This window comes from Fringilla coelebs (assembly GCF_963513975.1).
Source record: "Fringilla coelebs genome assembly, chromosome: 28".
Classification (NCBI taxonomy): Eukaryota; Metazoa; Chordata; class Aves; order Passeriformes; family Fringillidae; genus Fringilla; species Fringilla coelebs.
The window spans coordinates 49214-72477 of NC_140054.1; the positions used below are offsets into that span (position 1 = coordinate 49214).

The window sequence follows — 23264 nt, forward strand, 5'->3', positions numbered from 1 at the left end:
CCCCCCCACCAAATTTCCAATACATCACAGTAAGACAAAACCTTGGATTCTCAATTCAGTTACCACCCCTCAAATAACCAACTCTCAGTTCATCACTACCCTTCAGATAATCAATTCTCAGTTCATCAAGAAGAGAGGAGTCTCTCTTGTACCATGGGCTTCCCCTGGAAACACAGTTCAAACCTTGTGTGTTTCCCTGTCCCACGTGGCGCTGCCCGGAGATCATCTGCCATCGTGACCTCTTCCTTCCATGCCCAGTGCTCTCACCACTGCACATGGACCAGGGCTGCTTCTAGGGTTCCCATTTTGAAGGATGCTTTGCCCAGTTCCAAAAAAAGCACAGTCTCTCACTGCCGGGACACCAGTCCCCCCCAAATTCACCCCCTGGGGCCGAGGGGTCTCAGGAACAGAGATCTTCTTCTCTACTGAAGATCGAGGGGTCTCAGGAACAGAGATCTTCTTCTCTACTGAAGATCGAGGGCACCACCACCCTCCTCACCCATTGTCTCTGTTCACGCCACTCCTTCACATAACAACCGCACTCTCTTGGCTCCAAGCCATTGCCTCCCCCTAAGGGCAGTCTCCGTGTCACAGGAAAAATGGTTCTGCCCATGGCTGTACAAGAAAAGTCTGGCCAAAGGCCGCTCCATCATCTCCTCCCACCTAGGATTCTTCTCAACTCTTCTGACATCTTTCACTTGCATGAACTTTCATCACACTTGCCCATTTCCTCCTATTTTATTTCTATCTCTCTTCTCATTCAGATCCAGGAGGATCAGTATTTGTAAGGTTTCCATCATTCAAGAAAAGGGTTAAAATCTCAGGCTCTGCCTGCCCAGAACTCCCAGGAGTGCCCTGCTGGACACCTTCTCGCTGCACCCCCTTCTCCTTCCCGGCTGGCGGGGCTGCCAACACGTGATATCAGATTTCAAGGTGGCACAAGCACAGGCACAGGCTCTCTCTGTCTGTCTGTCTGTCTGTCTGTCTCTCTCTCTCTCTCTCTCTCTCTGGGGGGCTGCCCGATGTCTCTCAGGATTCCTCCACCCTTCCATCCTGCAGGGCCTTCACCTCCCTTCTCTGTCCAAGGCCTGGACTACCACACCCGGCCACATGGCTTCCCCTCCCCCGCCCAGCCTGCACCTGGGCAGGGCAGGTCTGACCTCTTTCACCCCCTGGAACCAAGAGAATTTCCCCCTGGGAATTCTCTGCTTTTAACCCCCTGTGTTCTCAGAGGCATATCCATGTCCTCAGTGTTCACACCAGGTGCCAATATTCAAATCTGAGCACCTATTAGTTTGACCACAGCATCCCAAAAAGCTCACTTTTTCTTAAACCAGGACAAAGGCCAAGTCTGGGAACAAGCTCCAAAGTTTGTATGGACAAACCCTCCCCAAGACAGCCCTTGCCAAAGCTGTCAGGGACAAAGTACAAGCTGCTCCCATTCTCCTCCTACATGGATCTCACAGCTGCTCTGCCAAGTCACAAGGCAATCCCTGGAGTTTCCTTGGCACAGCCACTGATACAACATGAGCCTAAAAATTATGTCAAATCCTAGGCCAGAGTAAAGCTTGGGAGATTACTATAGGAAAAAACATCAACCTTCCCCAGAAATTCAAACCTTGGGAAAGACTGCTTGGGAAGAAACTCTTCCAAATGGTGAACTGGGAGAATCCCCAAAGAGCAGCAATGAAAAGTACTGGATGCCCAGCAGACCTCAGCCTGCCGTGACAAGATGGATGGAGATCCAAGAGGGGCAGAGAAAAATCCTACTGCATGTCCATGGTCAGCAATGCCCTGATGAAACCTCTCGAGAATCTCTCACCAGCCTCTTCCACAGCACAGGACAGAGAGCACATGCTGGAAGAGGCTGCAGTTCCCAGCGCCTGACAGATGGGAGCAGACAATGCACAGAGAGGTGAAAACTCTCAGTAAGGAAAAGCAGATGTGCATTAGTGATACAGATGGATTGTTGTGCCCATGGCTCCCTGGGACACATCAAGGGGCCGAAGAAGTCTTGGCCATGGTCAGCTCTCAATCTCTACCAATTGTGTCATCCACCATTGCTTTTTCCCTGGAAATTTTACAGCAGAGTCAGCATGATCTTTGAATGATAGAATAATGTGACATCCTGATTTGGAAGGGACTCACATGGATCATCAAATCCAACAGAACTGCACAGAACACCCCAAGAATCTCACCACGTGTCTGGGAAAAATGAGTGTGTGCTGCGCAGGCCCCCAAACACCTACTTAAAAAACTGACTGCACTTGGAAAAAACATTTTGACTTGGAATAACTCCTAAGGAAGAAAAAAATGAGATATTTTCTGAAAAAAATGCTCAAACCAGGAAAAATGGAAAGTGAGCTCTGTCAGTGACACTTCCTGAAGCAGCTCTATCAGTTCCTGCTACTGCATTTCAAATTCCCACCCCATCCTGCCACTGAATTAATTTGATGGTTAAGCAAATCCCAAGTTAAATCCAGAAATGGGTGTATCCAGTAAGCTTTATAAGGTCACTGGGAGATAGCAAGGCAGGAATGTAAAAATTTCTCTCAGATCTTGTTTAGCAAAAACTGAAGATTAACAAGCCACTAATGAGATAGCCAATACAGGAAGATTAGAGTCAAATATTTACTTCTGTTCCTCAAAACAGATTTAGTGAAATTCCTAAGGGTGTTGAGTATGTCTCAGTATGTGAGATATGAACCTGTCTCCAGAAACTGATCCAAGTAACAGGAATTTTCTCTAGTCAGACTCACATGGAAAAGAAAAAAATCATTGTCAGCCCCTTTCAGCCCTCTTATCATTTGCAAAAGAAATGCTTCCAGACTCCTCATCCCTTTGGAAGCGGGTCAAGCTTTTAATTAAACACAGACTAATGGCAAGAGCCCTCCCTGCAGCCTCAGAGCTCAGCCTTTGGAAATCACCCCTCTGTGCCCTAAAACACCCATGTTCCTCCAGCTCTGCTGAACATTCCCAGTCTGTATAACTCAAATGAGAATCGGAGTCCCTACACTTTCATCTAAATTGGATGATCTCATCTTCATCAAAGAACACAATAAGGATATTTGAGTTGTTTATGGAATTGCTATAAACCCTGCCTGCTGAAGGGCAGAGTGCTTCTTGATCTCTGTTGCCGATATGGATGCAATTTTCAGGAGCTGTGATATCATCTGCCTTGGACTTCTTGCCTTTAGCACATAGAGAAAAAAGCAGAATTTTCCTTAATACATGGAGTCCTTGTCTGTCATCCTGTGTGACACTAAATGGCGATTAATCTGGGCTTTTCCTCTAGACATCCAGGAAAAACAAAATCCCACAGTCTATTTAACTGGGATTCCAAAAGGAAAACCTTACAAAACCCAGGAGGTGGCTGTTTTGCATCTCCATAAAGAAGTCTCTCCTTATATATAAGACTATATAAGACACAGCAATAATGGCTGTGAGTGTGAGCTGAAAACGAACGTTGAGATGAGTAAGTAATATTAAAAAAAAAAAAAAAAAAAAAAAAAAAAAACCAAACAATGCAGAGGTTTCAACAGCTTCAAACAACCTTGGCTGAGATTCTCCCAGACAACCCCAAAAGCCTGGCTCATACTTCCAGGGAATGAGGCCCAGAGCCTTGCATCAACCTCTCTCTTGAAACAAAAGCTGGAGCTATTTTAAGCTCTGCAGCACCAGTAAACAGGAGTCAGCAGGTCATCTCTGCTGGCTTCTGCACTCCCAAATTTTTCTGCACAAGGTCTGTACATGCCCAGCTCTCCCAGGAATTAGGGGTTAGGATGGGCTGGATTAATATTTACCATTTTTCTTTCCATCACAAAACAAAAGCAGAGAGCAAAAGGATTTTCCCACAGTGTTGCTATCTGATCCCTCATAACCTGCTTCTCTCTCCTCTAGAGACAGACTTGTATAGATATAGTTTATCCAGGCATTAGGGAATACTCCACAGACAGCAATGCTCAGCCGATGAGAACAGCAGAATAAATTTATATTGATAAATCAATGTGGCTTCACCCCCTGGAGGAAAATGGGATGGCCACATTGTAAAAGCCAAAATTCATGGGGGGTAGGAAAAGACAACTCCAAAATAGGAGAAGGGCAGGCACACAGGGCAGCACAGTAACAGAATGATCTAGGAAGTGTTTTAACTGCCCTTCTTTACATCATTTCTGCAGTGCCACTCTGCTGAACTTCCCAAGAAGAGGGGGTGTCTTGAGCTGAGCAGCCACATCAGAGGATATAAAGCTCTGCTCTCTTCCACTTCTGCTCCTTCCGAAACTCCTGGCATACACCGAGAACATTCCTTTTCTTACATTCAGAGCAGCTGAAGATGAGACAGCAGCACAGTCAGGGGCACAGCACGAGGAAAATTTTCAGCAGATGAGAACGCAGGAGTCCAGCAATCCTCTAGTTCCTCTAGTCGCTCGTTAGGAATAACCTAACTCCAGTCACATCACCATTCCCCTCACATCCCACTTCCAGTTGATAAAAAAGACCACACACTGACAAATAGGTCATAATTATGGACACAAACAAAGGTGTAGCAGAAGTAACTTTATCAAAGTATTTAAATTTTATGGTAAATCTCTGCATCAACATGGGCAGGGAGGCAATGAAATGCTCTGCAGTAGCAATTTCAGTTACCAGACTATTCCTTGGATAGACATTTATTACAGGTAGTTTCTCTGTTCCTATTTCTCCAAGAGTTTAAGGCACAAAAGCCTGAAAAAGGGCTTATAACATGTATATAAGTGCTATATATTACTTTCACTTTCACCTCTAATGCAACATATCAGCTTAAATATATTGCTTGTCCATCCAGTTTATACAACATCCTGTAGAAAACCGCTTTCCAGATTAACAACCATTTGTTGCACAATATATCAAGGCAATTGCTCTGACCCGTTTTTGCTGCAACATCTTCAGTTTCACTCTGACTGGACAGTGGAAGACACTACAAAATCTCATCATCTCAATGAGACCCCAAGGTGTGTCCACAATTAAAAAAAAAAAAAAAGAAAAAGGTATGATACACAAAATAACATTTAAATATGGTTGCTGGAAAAACTGTTTTAAACTGCTGGTTCATGGGGAATTATTTTCTCATACACAGGTGGAGAAGCAGGCCAGGTGTGCAAGATACCACCAGGTAAAAGCTTTATAACACTCCTTTCTGCCTTTGCTCTTCAAAGTGCTCTTTGGATTGATTGCTTAAGAATATCAAACTTGCAAGCTCAAGATCACAGCTTAAGTTAACCACATCACAAGCTTTCATCCCATGCTCAAGTTACAGCAACCTTACCCAGACACTGGAAAGATTTTGAGACATTTTAGTGGTGTTTAACAATGATCTTTTTTGAAATAACACATTCATGAGCATTGGGTCAAATGACTTAAGACAGCTGAATGGGCAGCAAAGCAGAAAGATGGGCAGGAACCAAATTGCAAAGGGTAATTTTACTTAAAAGACCAACGTTTTTATTGTATGATGGAGTAGAGTGTCTCTCCTGTGCCATCTTGTTGAAAGTTTATAAATTACAAATCCCAGTAAGTATTAAGAGTTCATTTCAAGACAAAAGGAATAAAACTGTCGCAGTTCTAATTTTCACCATGAATAAAGATTACGTGATGCTCCTACAAGACTTGTTCTCTACAGGAAAGGCCACAGTCCTCCTGTACTCCGAGTACTTGACCTGGGTGGGGAAAGGGCAACCCCTCACAACTGCAGGATCCAGGGGCACTGCAACAGTCTGGAGCGCACTGGGAGGATGTCTCACAGACACCACGCCTCAGCAACGAGGCTATAACACGGCTGGGATCTCTGATGAGACAGTGTCCAAAGGCTGCCAATGACAGTCCATCAAGGCATCATAGAGCTCTTCACTCTGTTCCATAAACTGCTTGTTTGCTTCATGGACATCTAACTGAGGTGTGGGATCTATGGGAGGAAAGGCAGACAAATATGTCACACATCAAAGGTGTTCAGAAAAAAAACCACCCTGTAAACAAGTTGCTATATTAAAACAAACATGGGGGGAGTCTCAATATCTCCAGGGCAGGTGTCAGAGGATAGTGCCAGACTCTTTTCAGCGGTGCCCACTGACAAGACAAGGAGCAACCATTTCAACATGAACAAGAAGTTCTTTTCATGGAGGGTGGCAGAGCACTGGAACAGCTTCCCAGGGAGTGTGTGGAGTCTCCCTCTCTGGAGACTTTCCAAACCCACCTGGATGTGTTCCTGTGTCCCATATTCTAGGTAAGCCTGCATTAGCAGGGAATTGGACTGGATGATCTCCAGAGGTCCTTCCAACCCCAAGTATTCTGTGATCTGTGAGTCACCAAACATTCCCAGCACTTGCCCAATCATAAACCTGACCCGATCAGTCCTACTCAATTTCTCTGCAATGAGATAAGGAATTAATACATCCAAACATGTCCCTTTTGACAACAGTGATTGCCCCACAGGACAGCCAGTGGAGGGAACACACACCTGCACCTCACAGCCCAGTGCACACACCTGCACTGCCAGAAGGGACTTGCCCTGATGGAAAGGTCAGAAACAGGCAGGGGCACCCATTCCCTTCTGCTCCCTCCACTGTGAGGTCACAAAAGATGGATGGGTGGATGGATGGAGGGATGGATAGATGGATGGATGGGAGCATCCTGCGCTGCTGCAAGCAGTCACCAGAGCTCATCTGACAAAGCCTCCAGCAGTTCAAAGCTGGAGTCACAGTTAGGAATGAAGGGAGTGTCAGTGGCACCACAGCATCATGGTGAGCATAGCCCTATTTTACATGTGGAACAAATGTTAGGAAAGCATTTTGGAGCTGGACAACAAGCATCCAGGTCCAATCCTGCTGCTCTGAATGCACAGTGATGGACTCCCCAAACCCCTGCAGGGTGTAAAGCTCACCTGACAACACCAGCAACCCAAAGCTTAGGTTATCAGAGTAGCACAATCAGAAAGGTCAGTGAATGACTCTCAGTACAAAGCTGAATGATTGGAAAGACTGTAAAACACATCTGGAACAAAATGTTTGTAAACCTGTAACTTCCCTGTGAGGGAGGCGAGGCCCTGGCACAGGCTGACCAGGGAAGCTATGGTTGCCCCATTTCTTGAAGTGTCCAAGGCCAGGTTGGACAGGGCTTGGAATGACCTGGTCAAGTCAAAGGCGTCCCTGGCCATGGCAGTGGGTGGATAAAGATGGCTTTAGAAGTTCCTTCCCACTCAAACCATTCCAGGATTCTATGTTTGGTTTTAGCTACATCATGTTGTAAAACATTACAGGAGAAGAGATTTAAGGAAAAGGGATGATACAATGACAACACATTAATTCTGTTTCCTACAAAGGTAGGAATCTTTCATTTAATCAACCAGGAAAAGAAATATCCAGAGATATCCCAATTCTTGTCCTGGTGTGTTTGGTTCAGCAAAAGGAAAGCTCTCCTAGAATGCTTTTAACAGCTTCCACACACATCATCACGCATACCTGTGGATCCTGTAGATCTGTTGCTATGTAATTTTTAATTTTTTGTTTTTTTAAGAATAGAGTAAGATACACTGCATAGTGCATATTGCACTCAAGACAGAAATCTTGAAATCTCATGGTTGGCATGAAATGATAGTTTCTTGCATCAATAAATAAAAGCTACTTGTACAGGTATCTAAACCCCCAATCTGGTTTAGTAACCCATTTCGAGCAACAACTGCTTGAAATATTTTATCAGAGTGAATAATATTATTCCCCTTCTTGTAAATTAAAAGCACAATGGAGTATTCTGGGCTCTAAATGTCAGGATTTTATAGAAAACCAGAATACCTACTTTTTTCTTGGTAGCATATCAGAAAAGAAACCCTAGTAAGGAAAGGGTAACAATTTCAGTACTACAGAAGTTTAAAATCTCAGTGCTGGGAAAGTCAAACAGTTTTGGTCCTCACCAGGTTCAGAATAGGAGGAGCAACAGTAAAACCAGGATGCAACTGTTCTAGGTGATAGTCACCCACAAATTTTCTCAGATTTACTCGAAGATAAAGGTATATTATAAATTGAAATTAGGGCCAATATGAGAAAGTCTATCTCCAAGCAGTGAAGAATATACAGACAACTTCAATTTGAGAAACATACCTTCCAATGCATCCTCACCAACTTCTTCATATGTCTACAAGGAAAAACAAACCCCTTAGGACAGTGGATAATTATCTTTTCTTTTGCAAGCATTGCTTGTTGGTTAGTACTGTCAGACTGACTTTTATACTGGAGCTATTACAACAGAATTCTTCACACCTAAGCCTGTATTCCATTCCTGACACTCCATGGGCAAGATCCTACCCAAAACTTCTATCAGAGGCAGTTCTTGAAATTCCAGGGTTGAAGTGCGGTGACTGTTCTGATGTGTTCTATCCTTTATAACAAAGTTTATGAAGGATTCCAAAGGCACTCTGAGCACTGCCTGTACCTGTACTCTTCTACCATTACAACTGTACTAAGAGACCCTTTGTGTCCTCCAGACTTTTTTTTACCTCAGCAATATATTCTCCATAATGCAACAGGACACACCAGGGCCTAAACACTAAATAGTAGCGATATTAAGACTTCATTATTAAGAGGTATATACTAAGATCTCTTGCTGTGTTCAGTTTGGAGCAGAGCAGACTGAGGACAGAGCTCATTAGGGTCTGCAGCTCCTCCTGAGGGACAGCTCCGATTTCTGCTCTCCATGACCAGGGACAGGACCTGAGGGAATGGCTGGAGCTGTGTCAGGGGAGGTCAGGCTGGATATCCGGAAAAGATTCTTCCCCCAGAAGGAGTTTGGGCACTGAACAGACTCCCCAGGGAATGGTCACGGTCCCAAGGCTGCCTCAGCTCCAGGAGCATTTGAACAAGGCTCTCAGGCACAGGGTGGGATTGTTGGGGTGTCCCGGGCAGGGCCAGGAGCTGGACTCAATGGTTCCTGTGGGTCCTTTCCAGCTCAGGACATTCTGTGATTCTCAGAGATGAAGATGAGATGCTCCCATCCCACCTTTCAAGCTCTGTGGTGTTTTTGTGCTGCCCTACCTGCATGGTGCTCTGTGTGTAGCCATACTGGGGGTAGCTGTAGCTGTAACTGCCCGTGTTCTGGTCGTACCCCCACTGAGCGTAGTAGTTGTGATACTGTTGGTAATACTGGTTGTAATTATAGTTGTACATCTGATTGTACTCCATTGGTTTCACACGATTACTTCAAAAAATAAAGCAGGATAAAAATAGCAATAAAATAGCAATACACCATTTTTAAAAATTGCAATAAAATAGCGCAGAACAAGTATGAGAAAAGCAGTTAAATAGCTTAAGATACAATGTGGTAAAGAGACAAGGCTTAGTCTAACAAGCAAATTTCAATCTTTAAAATATATTCACTATTTACTGCAGCAATATTTATTATTTGCATAAAGAAGTGGTTTAAATTTAATACCCTTTCCTGTATTCATATTCCTCTTCATTAATAAACATGACTTTCATTCTTTATGAGCTAATTGGATATCACTTCCTGGCTTTGGGAAGGGAAGAGTTCAGGACTATGAGCTTCAGTTTAGAACAACCCTGAACCACAATCCAGATACTGGAGTCCCTTCTTCTGTCTGGTAAAGAGGATGAAGTTAAGTGATCTGCAACTTTCTGAGAGAAAGTACTGAGTCCTGCTTTACATGAAGAGTTAAGGACTTAAAGCCTGGCAAAAACCGTCAAGTTTTCTTTTGTAAGAATGGAAAACACTTTGCCTTCTGCCACTGTCATACAGGAACCTAAGCAAGGACTCGTCCCCTTTCTCTCTGAACTGGGTGATCTTCAATGCACTGACTTGAGAAAGTTCATGAAATACAAACTACTAGTAATCAAAAAATAAACTTAAATACCCCGAGAACTGGCTAAAGTTCCTATTCCTTGCCACTTTATGAAGTGGCAACATTCCCAAGGAACACCATTCCACCTAACGATCAAGATTTGAAATGAGATGACATTGGAAATGAAAGTATGTCACACACAAAGCTATTTCTACTAATGATGAAATTAGTGAGAAGTGGGAAGAAGGAAACATCAATCTTCTCACCACAATGCACCCAGTTTTTCTGCTTTTCTCTTCCTTTTCCCCCCCAAGTCTTATGAGGTCACTGAAAATCTAAATATTATTCAAATAGGGAGCAATTACTATGATTCGTATTACCCTAGTGCTACGAGCCCCAAGTCAGACCAGGATCTCATTGTATCAGGTTCTGAACAAACACAGAAAAAAAAGTTAATCCCTGCCCCAAAAGTCTTATATGTAGTAGACATCATAATAGAATTAGCAAGGTAGTTGAGCTTTGCTATCCAGACATCATTAAGAAGATTTAAACTATTTCAATTTAATGCAAAGGTACATACATTTAAAAAACAATCATATTTAACTACAGTGTGTGCACATGTGTATTGATTTAATAATATATATACAATTCAAAACAGTGTAAAATGCTTAGTCTTGAGCTAATATTATAATTTCTTTGAACCCCTGGGCATTCTGATACTCCCCATATTAATGGGCATTCTTTCATTTTGTGATGGAGACATCCAGGACATGTATCCAAAGCACTAAAAGGCATTTAAAAGCAGATGTGATTTTTCATATAAAGGTCCAGCTGTTCTTCTACTCACGCTTTTGGTATAGCCACACTCAAGCGTACAGGTTTAGAGCCCAACCCCACAGCTCCCTGACACTCTGTAAGTGCTCTCTTCTGTTCCAGTTCATCCGTGAATTTCACGAACCCGTAACCTCTGCAGAGACACAGAAAAACTCACAAAAAACCAACCCCAAAGAGCAATGCCACGTTATAAAAATTAGTTACAGTGAAGTTTGATTTGGTTTGGGAAACACAGTGAACAAAAAGGTTCATTAGGGTTGTTGTCCCTGCTTTTGGGAAAGATGAAATTATTCTGCCTTCCAGTTGCTTTTCCAGAATGCCTGAAGCCACACATCCCATCTCTGGCAGTACTTTCAAGGGCTTGTCAATGTAAAGTAGTTCTTGTGCCAGTGGATTCTGGGGAAATGGAAGTGAGCTGACACAAGCCGTGTTGAAATGTGTGAACTGACACATGGTAAAGCCCCAAATCTCTGCTGGGAGGATACTGATAATCTCAAAAGCGCAGCTGGAAAGGGGACATCCCATCCAGTGTAGGAAGGTGCCCCCTGTTGACGGAGGGACAAAATTATCCTTTGTCTCCTTAAAAAGGAAAAAAGCCCAGAAGTTTCTCTCCTCAATTAGGTAAAAATACACCTCATAGGACGTGGGGGACTTCATCTCAAACTTAAGGATAGAAGCCAAAGGACAGAAGCCAAAAAGTCCTGCCAAATCAATTCACTAGAAAAAGAAGACAACAAAGGAACTAATTGCTATTGTTAGGTGTTTTACCAGGAGCAAGAGCCTCTTGCACGTGGCTCAGATTTTCTCTGTAAAGAGCTTTGTAATTTTGCCTTTTATTAAAACTTTTCTATTTCCAACACTGCCACAGAAGCCATCCTGCTAATTTTATGCCATCTGAGGTGACTGAGCTATCTCGGGTGCGATACAGATCTCGAAGAGCTTATAAGACCTGGCTGGAAAAGACTGTTATATCAATCCAGAACCCCTGGACTCTGCAACAAGCCTTCAATGTGATGTGGCAGCACTGCACGTCAGCCAGACAGAAAACTCCAACTCCCTCCAACCCCAACAGTCCTTTGTGTGGGATTTTGATGTTGTAGTGAGTCAGAAGCAATGCAACAGCATCCAAGAGGACAGTGCCAGGATCCCATCATGGGATGGGCTGCCTAACGCGGCAGAAAGATCAAAGACTTAGATGTGGGAGGGTAAGAGGAATCCACCTAAGCAAAGGAAGAAGTTTGGGAGGGAAGGGCTTGTCTACCTGGGGAAAAGAACGAGCCGTAACCAAGGGTGTAAATTTACAGTGCATTATCTATCCTGTGGGAACTGCTAAACACCAGGTTATGTTCTATTTTGAAAGCAGCATCACCTACTACTCATGGGAGGTCCCCACTGATAGCTATATCAGAGCAGTTCATGCCCCAGAAAATGCAGTACCTTGCACAACAAGCTCCACACACAAGATATTTCTATATCTTATATATATATATATATATACATATGTACACACACGGGTATGGATGTATCCTCCGCACAAAAAGACCAGATCAAAGCTTAGACTTATCTACATACAAACTAGATTCTTAAACACAAGCAAAACTCTACACAGACCTACGTTCATTTAACTTGCCCTCTGCCAAAGGACTATAGCAAATTAATATAGGGCAAGTCAACTTCTAAATCAGTTTAAGGTGTTCACACACAAACCCAACTAAGTTTCTAAGCTGCCAAAAGACTCCTCCAGCTTTTCAGATGGGACCAGGAGTGTGTAAGAGAAACTGGGAAGACTGGCAGTTCCAAAATAGAGACAGATAGAGATGGATGCAGTGTACAGGAACAGATGCTGGGTGCTGCAAGGCAGACAGTGATTCTTCCAAGGCTTCCAGACACTGATTCTTCCAACTCTTCCACACATTTAGCTTTTCCACACCAATGGCTAAACCATTGGTGAGGAAAGAAATAATTTCTTCCTGGCCAGGACCTCCCTGGAGACCTTCTGTCCTGCCCCTGAAGTTTGGAAAAGCTGTACCCTCAGCAGAAAGCAGAGAAGTAGGCACAGCACCACAGCACCATGCTCCAAGCTCCTCTCCTGTCTGGACAAGAGGTGCTGGGAGGAGGCCTTCCTGATCCACTAGCCCTGGCTGGAAGGGCCAGGGCTTCACTGGGAATGTCCACAAGCCCTAAGCTCCTCTCTCACACCACACTGACACCTGCAGATGCCTCAGCTTTGAGCAATTGCACAAGTCCCAACAAAGCCCCTGGCACCAACATTCTGCCACCGCCAGGGGAGACAGCTTTGCTCTTCCCAGAAACAGGACTCTAAGTCCCTGCTCCTCCCCCACTTCCCAAGCTACCACAGCTTGGGAAGCTACCCAGCAGCTACCTTTCCTTGAGGTCTGGACCTATGCACAGTTCCCAAAACCCAACTAATAGTCCAACCTGCAGCACCAACACCTGTTCTATAGACAGAGACTGAAGCATGTGCAGCACAACAGGAACTGTGAGGTTTACACTGAGGAGGAGCAGAAGGCACACAGAGCCCAACCCAGCAGTGACAGTTCCAGGGGAGGTAGCAATGACAGCATGAGGACCCAAGAGCTAGAGAGACTGAGCAGCTCTGCAAGGGGTTCAAGATGCACATGAAGAGGAACTTCATGACTGGGGAGGAGTGCAGCTCTGGAACAGGCTGCCCAGACAGATTGAATTAACTCCATCCTGGGAGGTTTTCCAGGCTACACAGTCCATGAATGATATGCTCTAGCGCTGCAGTCCTGTTAGGAGCTGGACCAGAGACCTCCAGAGAATCTTTCAAACCAACCTGTCTAAGATTAAGAAACCACATATGAGAAGGTAGAAGGACCTACAGCCATAGCCTATATCTTATCCCAACATTCTCAGAGGTGTTATATCACAAAATTGTGCTTCACTGAAGCCACGCTCTGCTTTGAAAACAAGGATGCTCATCAACTGCTCCCTCCCTGGAAAACACAGCTTAATTTTGTGCTATTTAGAAAATGTTTTAATTACTTTAAGAAATCCAACCTTTTGATACCTGTTTTTAGCAAGATATTTTCAGGAAAGACAAACAAGGCAGCTACTGAGAACCTGACAGTGAATTATAGCTCTGTGTGCCCAAACCTATTTGAAAGAAAACCCATACAACTCTCACAGGAATATACACTCAATAGCCTAAAGTTTGTAAAGCACAATTCCACCCAATAGTCTAGGAAGAGAGTGTTTCAAGATTGCTTAAGATATTTTTCAGCATTGTGCAATAACACACAAAGGTCCTCACACTGACAGAGAAGTGACAATACCCATGGTCAAAACTCAAGCAAACTGCAGACTGAATGGCTAAAACCACTACGTTTTAAGATTACTAAAATCTAATCCAAAAGAATATTTTTTTCCCCTTGCTGTATTCTATTTTTCCTGTTGCCATATGCGAAGTAAAAAAAAAAAGTGAATAAAAGACAACTTACTTGGATACTCCTGCCTGGTCCAAAACAACTTTTCCACCTCTACATGATGGATAAACTTTAACAAAAAATTCATATAGCATTCCATCATCCACGTCAGGAGTCAGGTCTCCCACAAAAAGGGAATATTCTGGACTAAAGAAATCAAAAGAAAACATCTTAAATACAGTCATACCAAAAAAAAAAAAAAAAAAAAAAAGGGACACGCTGAATGACATGCTGTATAGTGCAGCACTGACAGTTACCATTTAGCCTAAATATCTGAACTCAGAGAAGGGTGATACTAAAAGACCATTTAATGGAGAATTTAAAGTGCCACTAGTTAAGCTGCTTAACTAAAATTTTGATTGACACTGCTTTTTCAAGTTAATTGAAGCAGCACAACCAACCAACTTAATACCGCTTTTTATTTAAAGATTATTTCCATGCTTATTACTCACAGGATATTTCTGATTTCTAAAACAGCAAGAAAAAATATCTCATTTATAGATATGCTATTTCCAATACATAGAACTTAAATTATAATACATAGATCTTAAATTATAATATATGAATTAGATACTTTGATGCTACAAAGTTTAAATACCTTAAAGGACACTGGAGAAATCTGCTGTGCCACACACAGGGCAAAACACAAAACTTAGAAGAGTCTAAGCTCTCTTCCTTCTACTAAAGACTGGCAGTGATGAACTTTGGGTTTACATATTTTGAATACTTTTTGCAAGGCAATTAATAGAGAGACATTAAGCAGGAAAACTTAATATTTAAATATTGAGCACTTACCTGTTATCAGGCTGTTTTCCATATGTTGCATAATTCAATTTAAATCGCTTCGCCTGAAACAAGGCAAAAATGAATCCATACATTCAAGTGTTGTCATGTGAATTCAAGCAATTAGGGAAAAATACAATAAGCTGATTTAATAAAACTTAATGCTGACACATGTTCAATGCCTTCATGCCAGCCAGATAAGGTAACAAACACGTTTTTATTTAGCATCAGTACAGATATAATAATGAAAATCAAAATGTAAACAGAGGTAGTAATAACAAAGGTTAAATTTCTTCCAATTTTAAGGTCTTAAAATTAAATGACAGTACCATTGATGGACTTTTGTGATTTAACACAAACACTGGCAGACCAGAATCCAACACACTGGAAAATGGAATCAACCTGAGTCTGGAAGTGTGGCAAAATACTTGGCTCTGGACATTTAGTAAGATTCAAAATTAAAGGTTTCTGAAAGAACTACATTGGACACTGGAGCCCTCTTTAAATTTTGCGTCTGAATTTATTTTTGAAACAATTTTCCCAGCAGCCCAGGTTTGTGCCCTCTGGCACATCTGGAACTCTCTGTCCCCCACCTACCAGACTTTTAGCAACTTTTACCCAACTTACATCTAAGTTTAGACCAAGATCTAAGGAGACCAAGATCTTTGAATCAGCTCTTAGAGATCAGGGGCTAATCTCAGGATCAGGATTTCAGATCCTAAAATCTGGATTTCGGACCACAATCAGAAATGCCCTAGAGATCAGGGTACTTTTTCAGTACAGTGAAGAGCCCTTGTATGATGGATTTCCTTCCCTTAAAAACAGGTAAATACTTCTTGGGAAATAGAGCACAGACTTAACTCTAGGCTATAATCCTGTTCCTTGCATGCCTGCATTCTCTGGAGCACATTACTACACAACTTTGTGTAGATTATTTACAAGCTAACACAACATTTAGATTCCACTTTGAAGCACTTAGATCCTTTTTTGGGGGGGCTCTTGCTCTTCACTGCAATATTCTGGGTGTAAAATCAACAAGACACCTGAGAGTACTTCCACTCAGATGGGAACTGGGAACACCAATGCTTGGAAAAGAGAAGCGCCACCAGCACCCTGGCTCTCTGTTATTCCTTTGACTGATTCAGTATTTAAAAATAAATAAAAGCATGAGCCACAGTCATGTTTTCAAGTCACGTAAACAAAATTCTCTAAATGCAAAGGATGAGCTGGGCAGTTGCCTGCTGAGTGCATTGATTTGGGCTGCTTTGGATCTCTGCCTGACATCTGTAGTTCTCTCCATGTGTTATGCAAATCATCCCTTCACACAGCACTGTGTTTTGAACAAAACTGTGAAGAAAGATGGGTATTCCCAAAACCATACTTCCATTATTATCTTAGTCCTTGCTCTCTTTGTCTCTCCAGTGACTACAGAAGGCATCCAGGACACTCAGCTTGCCTTAATCATGAGCAACACGTGAAACAGATATCTCCAGGCCTCTCATCGACTTCTTTTAACAGGGCATGTCACCCTCTCAGGAATGTTGACTAAATAGCTCAATCTGAACTTCTCAGTCTCCTACTCCAAGTATTAACTACTCTGAAATAGGAATCCATTTACTTTGTATATCACAACATAAGTGAGGTGATTCTAGAGCTGCTTTATGAATCAGTCACCTCAGCTTACTGCAGCCAACTCCTGTGGGTACAACAGAGAGCTGTGTCAGCCGTCCCATTTTAATCTACCACATATTCGAGTCAACATCCTAAAATTAGCCTCTCTGTCTATTCCTCCTCTTCTCCCTAACTACCCAGCTTTTATGTAGAAGAGATGTTAGTTATGCACTGCAATTATTCAATACTCTGTCTTGTTCTCCACATTAAAGAGGTTTGAGTAACTTCTGTTTACTAAGGGCCAAGAACAATGCAAGATTAAAAGTCATGTTTCTCTTGCCAAGCAATGTTACTCAAAAGACAGCGTAAACTTGCAAGTTCATCCTCTACACACACAGCTAAATTCTCTGGTTGTCTCATCCCCAAAAGTGTTCAAAGCCTGGTTGGATGGGGTTTAGAGCAACTTGGGTCTAGTGGAAGGTGTCCCTACCCATGATAGGGGATGAAACATGATAAGCTTTAATGTCCCTTCCAACCCAAACCACTCTGTGACTCCATGATTATACAAAAGGAGAGAGATCGAAGAATTGGGGCAGACATACACTATACTCAGTCCAATTTCTTCCTTGTTCTTCTCAGGTTTCTGATTAGTCCAACTTTGGTAACAGCAGCAATGGTTACAAAAAACATCACACCCCACAACACTTCTACACCTGAATTTTATCCAGACAGTCATAAAGAAATCAGTGGTTTTTCTCAACAATTTTCTGAGCAAGAACATTAGCAGTTTTATAGTCATAACTCCAATTCTAAAGCAAAGATGAATCCCAGCTTGCTAACTACTGAATTATCTGCTAACTATTGAATTATCATTAAAAATACACATTCTACACTATCTCTCCCTTCCAAGTTTTGATTCTCAACTGGCTGATCCCATTTACCTACCGGTGTAGCACCAGGAAGTGGTTTTCCATTGATTTTGTGTAAACATTTCTCTGCAGTAGCTAGATCTGCAAATTCTACAAAGCAATAGCCTGCTGGAATTCTGAACATACAAGACAGAAGAGAAGAGACAAAAGTTATAAACTTAAAACACATTTGATGAGGAAAGCTGTCATTTAGATAACTGGTAAGAAATTTGCTATAGTTGCAATACATAGAAGAGCTTCTTTCTAGAGTATAAATATTAGCTACCAAAGAGAAGCTGGATCTCAAGGGATAGCCCCTACTTACCATAAGTCAGGTCAACATAAGTGCATAGAAAATGGTTTAGCTTACAGTTTACTTCCTACTTTCATTGACCATCAATTTGCCCACCCAAGTTTAAACTACTGAAAACTGAAATTACAACACTTGAAAGAATAATGAATAAGAATGAAACTACTTTATTCTGCATAAATCACTCATTTTATTTCAAATGAACTCTAAAGGCTCTCTGATTGCTCTGACTTCCCACCTCTGCCCGCATCACATAGCTGCACTACAGACTAGCGACCAAAGCCTGGGGAGGTGTAATTCCCAGAGAGATGGAATGAGATACATACACTGCTCTGACTGAGTGCTGGAGCACTGCAGGATGCGGGCCAAACTATGTTGAGGGGAGGCTGAAAAGCCAGCAGTGCCTTCTCCATTGCTCTCATCAATATTCACATATTGGTGGCAGCAATGGTGAGAAACTCAAAGGGAAAATTCACTCTGATATGGAGAGACCACAGTGAGGCTTCAGTCCAAATGCACTCGGAGAACAAACAGAAACAGTTACCCTGTCAACCTGTTTCGAATGATTTTTACACTCAGTACAAGCTCTCCCATGGTGGCAAAGGCTCTCGAAACAAAGTTTTCATCCATATAGGGCTCCAGCTAGAAAAGCAAAAAAAGAAAGAAAGTTAGATTAGGGCATCTACAAAAAAGAGAATATATGTGTCAATGTCCCTCTAAGCAGTTAAAACATTATTGAGAAGGATTTTACCCTTACACTTCAAAAAGAAGACTCATTTAAGAGGGTCGATGCCACTCAAAACCAGCAGGCATGCATGAACCAGGCTCAACAGTCTGCAAAGTGGAACCCAAGAGACAGCATGAATTTCAGAGAACAAGGGAGCTTCACAGAAGGACAAAAGCCACTCAGAAACATACAGCAACAAACTGAGCATTTGCTACAGGGAGCAGGGGAGAAGGTGGCAGGCTCCTTCTCCAGGTACAAGCGAAGGCTGGGCCAGCACTGTGGATACACAGTGTGGCACAACCACGGGTGGCATGTGGCAGGTGACACTGCCCCGTAGAGCTGTGGCAGGGGTCTGCAGAGCTGTGTCTGCCTCGCACAACCCCTGTTATACCTGGGCAACACTCAGGGGAAGTCCTGGAATCTCATCCCACAGCAGCTCTACACTTCGTCCTGCCCATGGGAGCACTGACCCTGTTCATGTCACAGGGAAGCACCGCACTGTGCAGGTAAGAGTGCATGTGAACATGCTGGAGAGCAAGTGTCTGCGTGGAGTAAGGTACTGACAAGTAGGAAATGGTGCGGGAATTTGGATCAAATATACTATGAAGAGCCTGAGTGAACAGGGCACCTCTGTGTATAACAGAAACTGGAAGAGGGAACTAACCAAAATTAAAATGGGGAGAGGTGTGTGTGACAAGTAACATGGAGCTGAAAAATGTATGTATATAATATATATAGCTCCATGTATTTACCTGTGTAAGATAGGTGGCTCACGGTAACCTACAACCCTCAAGTATTTGCGTATCTGTCAGGTACCAGGTGGCTCCACCACCCTGTGTGTCTGACAGATTGTGCAAAGAAGGTGACCATACTGCACTTGCACGTGTCAAAGGCAGCAGATGCCCTGTGGAGGTGAGTGTGAAGCAGAACTGACTTGTCCCAGGAGCAGAGGCAGCACCACTCTGCATAGATGTGCCATGCAGGGTGATCCTGGCTCTGTGTGTGTACAGGAAAGCTGTATTTGTAAATACAACCAGTTGCTTGGATATGTCCATATGGCTCAAAGAGCCACAACCTGCTTGTGAGAGTAGTGATGAAAAAGAAGATGGGCTTTATCTTAGAGAGGTGGCAGAAAATCCTCTCTGTGCGGAAAAGGAAGAACAGACTCCACAGAGTCTCCATGCATGAGCAGAGGCAGGTAGAGGATGACACCCTTATACCGTGGCAAACTGGGTGTGCTGAGTGTGTGTGGGAGAGAAGTACCCAGTGGGATTCTAAGGGATGTGTTGAGCTGTGTGTACATGTGAGATGAGGAACACCATGTGCAAGCAGGACTGTGCTGGTGTGAGCTGCAAGAAACAGGCTGAAGGAAGATGTGCATCCAAGAAACAGGTGGCAGAGAAGTTGTGACATTGTACATGCATAGTGGAGTGCACACAGGTGTGTACAAGTGTGTGACAGACAGCAAGGACACTACATGCAGCAGTGGGACCGCATGTGTGTGTCACAGTGTACCACAGTGGCAGTAATGCAGGCACCATAACACACTGAGCACACATACACATGCAGGGCAGCTGGGTGGCAGAGCACCACAACATGCTGGGGTGAGTACACACGTGTGTGAAAGCGTGTGTTCAGGAGTGAGTGTGAAGGACACAGGGGCACAAGAGTGAGGGTGTGTGAAGGGCACACAAGGGCCACTGTGGGCTGTGCATCATTGTGAGTGTACCTATAGTGTGCACATGAGTGGGCATCAAGACACTCTTGGGTGAAGAAGCCTCCGTGGGTGTGCTTCACACGGCTGCTCTTTCTGCCAGGTACACACAGAGGCAGGAATGAGGGACCTACCAGGAAGTGCAAGTGCTTTGAATGTGCATGCATGTAGGAGAGTCAAAATCCCTATGAGGGTGTAAGTGCACCCATGGGTGAGCATGTAGGGGGCAGGTTGTGAGGGATAATCTTGGAAAGGTGCATACAAATGTGCCTACAAGAGCACAATGAGCAGCACAGCCATGAGTGTGTGTAAATGCCTTGCACAATGTAAGCATGTAAGTGCCTATAGCAGCTGAGCAGGTAAAACAGCAGATAAATCCTTGAAGCATGCAAGCGTACACGCTGTGAGTAGGGGAGTCAGTGCCTCTTAAGAGTATGAAGTGTGAGACTTTTTGGTGCCCAGGCATGTGTCTGACCACCAGGGACACTGGTGTAAGTGTCGCTGTGACCTGGCTGAAGGCAGGCAATGAGGGTCACTCTGGGGGAATGTGTGTGTAACTGCTCACAAATGTGCCTGTCAAACTGGGGTTTATGTGTGAGTGTGTGTGTCAGCCTGTGGGAGCATGTCAGCATGCACATGAGTGTATGACGTGAGTGTCACTTGGGGAGTTCAGGTGTGTCTGAATGTGTGAGGGGCTGTGAGGTTGTGTCAGTGGTGTGAAGGGGTCAGTCGGTCATGGAGAGGGGTCAGCTGGTGTCAGGTGTCAGTCAGAGTGAGGGTGTCAGAACTGTGAGGTTATCAGTCTGTCGGTTGTTGTGTGGGTGTTAGAGTGTTAGTCAGAGTAAAGCTGTCAGTTGCTGTAATGGTGTCAGACAGTCAGTGCGACGGTGCCAGAGTGACGGCATCAATTGGTGTGAGAGTGTCAGTCAGTGCGAGAGTGTCCGCCAATGAGAGGATGTCAGTAGGTCGGTGGGAGAGTGTCAGTCATTGTGCGGGTGCAGGTCAGTGACGGTATCAGCCGGTCAGTGCCTCCCGCGCCGCCCCGGCCCGGCCGCGTGCCCCCGTAGCCCCGCCGCCCCCCGTACAAAGCCGCGCGGTCCCGGCCGGACACTCACGTCCCCCATCCACAGGCTGGCGGCCATGCTGCTCCCGCAGGCCCCGCGGCGGCTTCAGCGGGGCCGCACGTTCCACCTCCCGGCCCGGCCCGGCCCGGCCCGGCCCGGCCCCGCCGCCGCCGCCGCCGCCGCCGCCGCCCCTCCTTCCGTCCCACCCCCGGTGCCCCGGTCCCTCGGTCCCTCCCCCAGTCCCTCCCGCCGCCGCCCGGGTCGGACCCGCCGCCTCCTCCGCGGCCCCGGCGGGCGGAGAGAGCGGCGCCCCTGCCGCCGCAGCGCCCCCTGGCGGCAGGAGGAGCGACAGCCGCGGGAGGGAGCCGGGGGCAGAGGGGAGTTTGGGGCGACCTAGGGAGCCTTTGGGGCAACTGCAGCTGCCTGGGGGGAGACCGGAGTGAGGTGGGGAGCGGTCTCTTCTACAATGCCTGCGGTGAGAGGGCAAGAGGAAATGGCCTTAAGCTGAGACAGGAGATTCAGATATCTGGAAAAAAATCATAGAATATGCTGAGTTGGGAGGGACACACCGGGATCATCGAGACCAACACTTAGCCCTGCACAGGACATTCGAACAATCCTACCCTGTGCCTGAGAGCATTGTCCAAACGCTCCTGGAGCTCTGGCAGCCTTACAGTTGTTACCATTGCCTGGGGAGCCTGCTCAGTGTGCCAGCACCATCTGGGGGAAGAAACTTTTTCTGCTGTCCAACCTAACGCTCCCCTGACACGGCTCTATCCTGTGACAAGTACTTTGGTCATCTCTTCAAGGCACCACTGCTGTCAGTGATGGCACAGGGTTTACAAAGTTGGACAGTTTTTGACAATGCTGAAAGGCCAAAGAGTTGTGGGGTGTTTTTGTTGTAAAGAGGTTTGTGAGAGACCATGCTCCCCTCCACCCAATGGGGCAGCAGCTGCATCAGAAGCTTTGAATCCCAGCCAAACTGCCTCTTCATACAGATAGAAGATCCATCCTCGGGATCATCAGCCCGAGACGCCGGGTTGGATTGGGTACGGTGTGATCCTCTTCTCTTGTTTACTTCCGCAGGCCTTTGACAGCGAGGGTGGCAATTCCTGGAGAAGATGAACCCCCTCGTACCGACGGAGCAGAGACGAGTGAGCCTGAGAACTGGTTGGTATCTTCAGCATCCGGAGAGCCGGTTGGAATTTCGGCAACTCCCGTCACGGGTAAGCCCTTTGCTCTGTTGCGGAATGCCACGCATGGGCTGAATCCCTGGCTGTGGTTGTGCAGGCGCTGCTGCACGCCATAAATCCAGCTCCTGGCGATAGGGACACTTCAAAGCCTCCGCGCTATTTTCGCCGCGGTGGCTCGGGCTCCGGGCGAACCGGGCGGTGCCTCCGCCGGTCGTATCCCGGGAGAGGGCAGCAAGAGCCCGCCGGTGTCGGGTGGAGGTTTTCCGGTGCTGGCATTGGGCAGCTTCGTGTGGTGGAATCAATTCTAGAATTCCTTCCGAAGTGATGTGTTAGCGTTCACTCAAATCTTGCCCCACAACATCCCTCTTCCATGACTAAGGGCAGAAACCCACCGGGAGGGGAGCGGAGAATTCCTTGCTCTGCTTTCCCCTGCGGACAGAGCAGGGCACGTTTGATCCTTCCTACATTCCTGCAGGAGACAGTGAGAATCCTTCATCCTCATTCTGAGCAGGATCTGCATCTCTCATCATGCTGAAGCACGGCCAGTATTGGGTGCTCTAGAATATAAAGTCTTGGGGGGTGCAAGACGTGAGACTAACAGTTTATGTATTTTCTGACTTCTGAGTCCTTAGAGCACCCTCAGATCATTTTTCTCCAAGCTCCTCCCTAAAGTCTAAAATCTAGCATGAAATCAGAAAGGCAGCAAGACCCACAGTTGATAACTCAGCTGAACGAAGACCTTGGGTTGTCAAGTTGCACTTCTTGTGCCTTGGTGTCACTGGCAACCTGGTCTCCTGCAAATTCACCCCCTTTGAAGCCCCTGCTATGTC

General features: G+C 45.0%; 1 protein-coding gene across 3 annotated transcripts; it reads right to left on the reverse strand.

Moving 5' to 3' along the window:
• Positions 1–4423: 4423 nt before the first annotated feature.
• On the reverse strand, positions 4424–21433 carry TRNAU1AP (tRNA selenocysteine 1 associated protein 1). Of its 3 annotated transcripts, XM_084222620.1 has the most exons (10): positions 21293–21433; positions 18494–18570; positions 18281–18378; positions 17464–17563; positions 14920–14972; positions 14140–14271; positions 10671–10790; positions 9060–9222; positions 8130–8163; positions 4430–5941 (listed from the first exon to the last, which is right to left on the reverse strand). In XM_084222620.1, exons 3-10 carry the CDS (start codon positions 18364–18366, stop codon positions 5805–5807), a joined length of 825 nt encoding a protein of 274 aa, XP_084078746.1. In that variant the 5' UTR covers positions 18367–18378; positions 18494–18570; positions 21293–21433; the 3' UTR covers positions 4430–5804. The 3 variants fall into 3 exon arrangements, with proteins under 3 accessions (XP_084078747.1, XP_084078745.1, XP_084078746.1); XM_084222619.1 differs by lacking the exon at positions 18494–18570 and having other exon boundaries at positions 4429–5941; positions 21293–21424; XM_084222621.1 differs by lacking the exons at positions 10671–10790; positions 18494–18570 and having other exon boundaries at positions 4424–5941; positions 21293–21424.
• Between the last annotated feature and the right edge of the window lie 1831 nt (positions 21434–23264).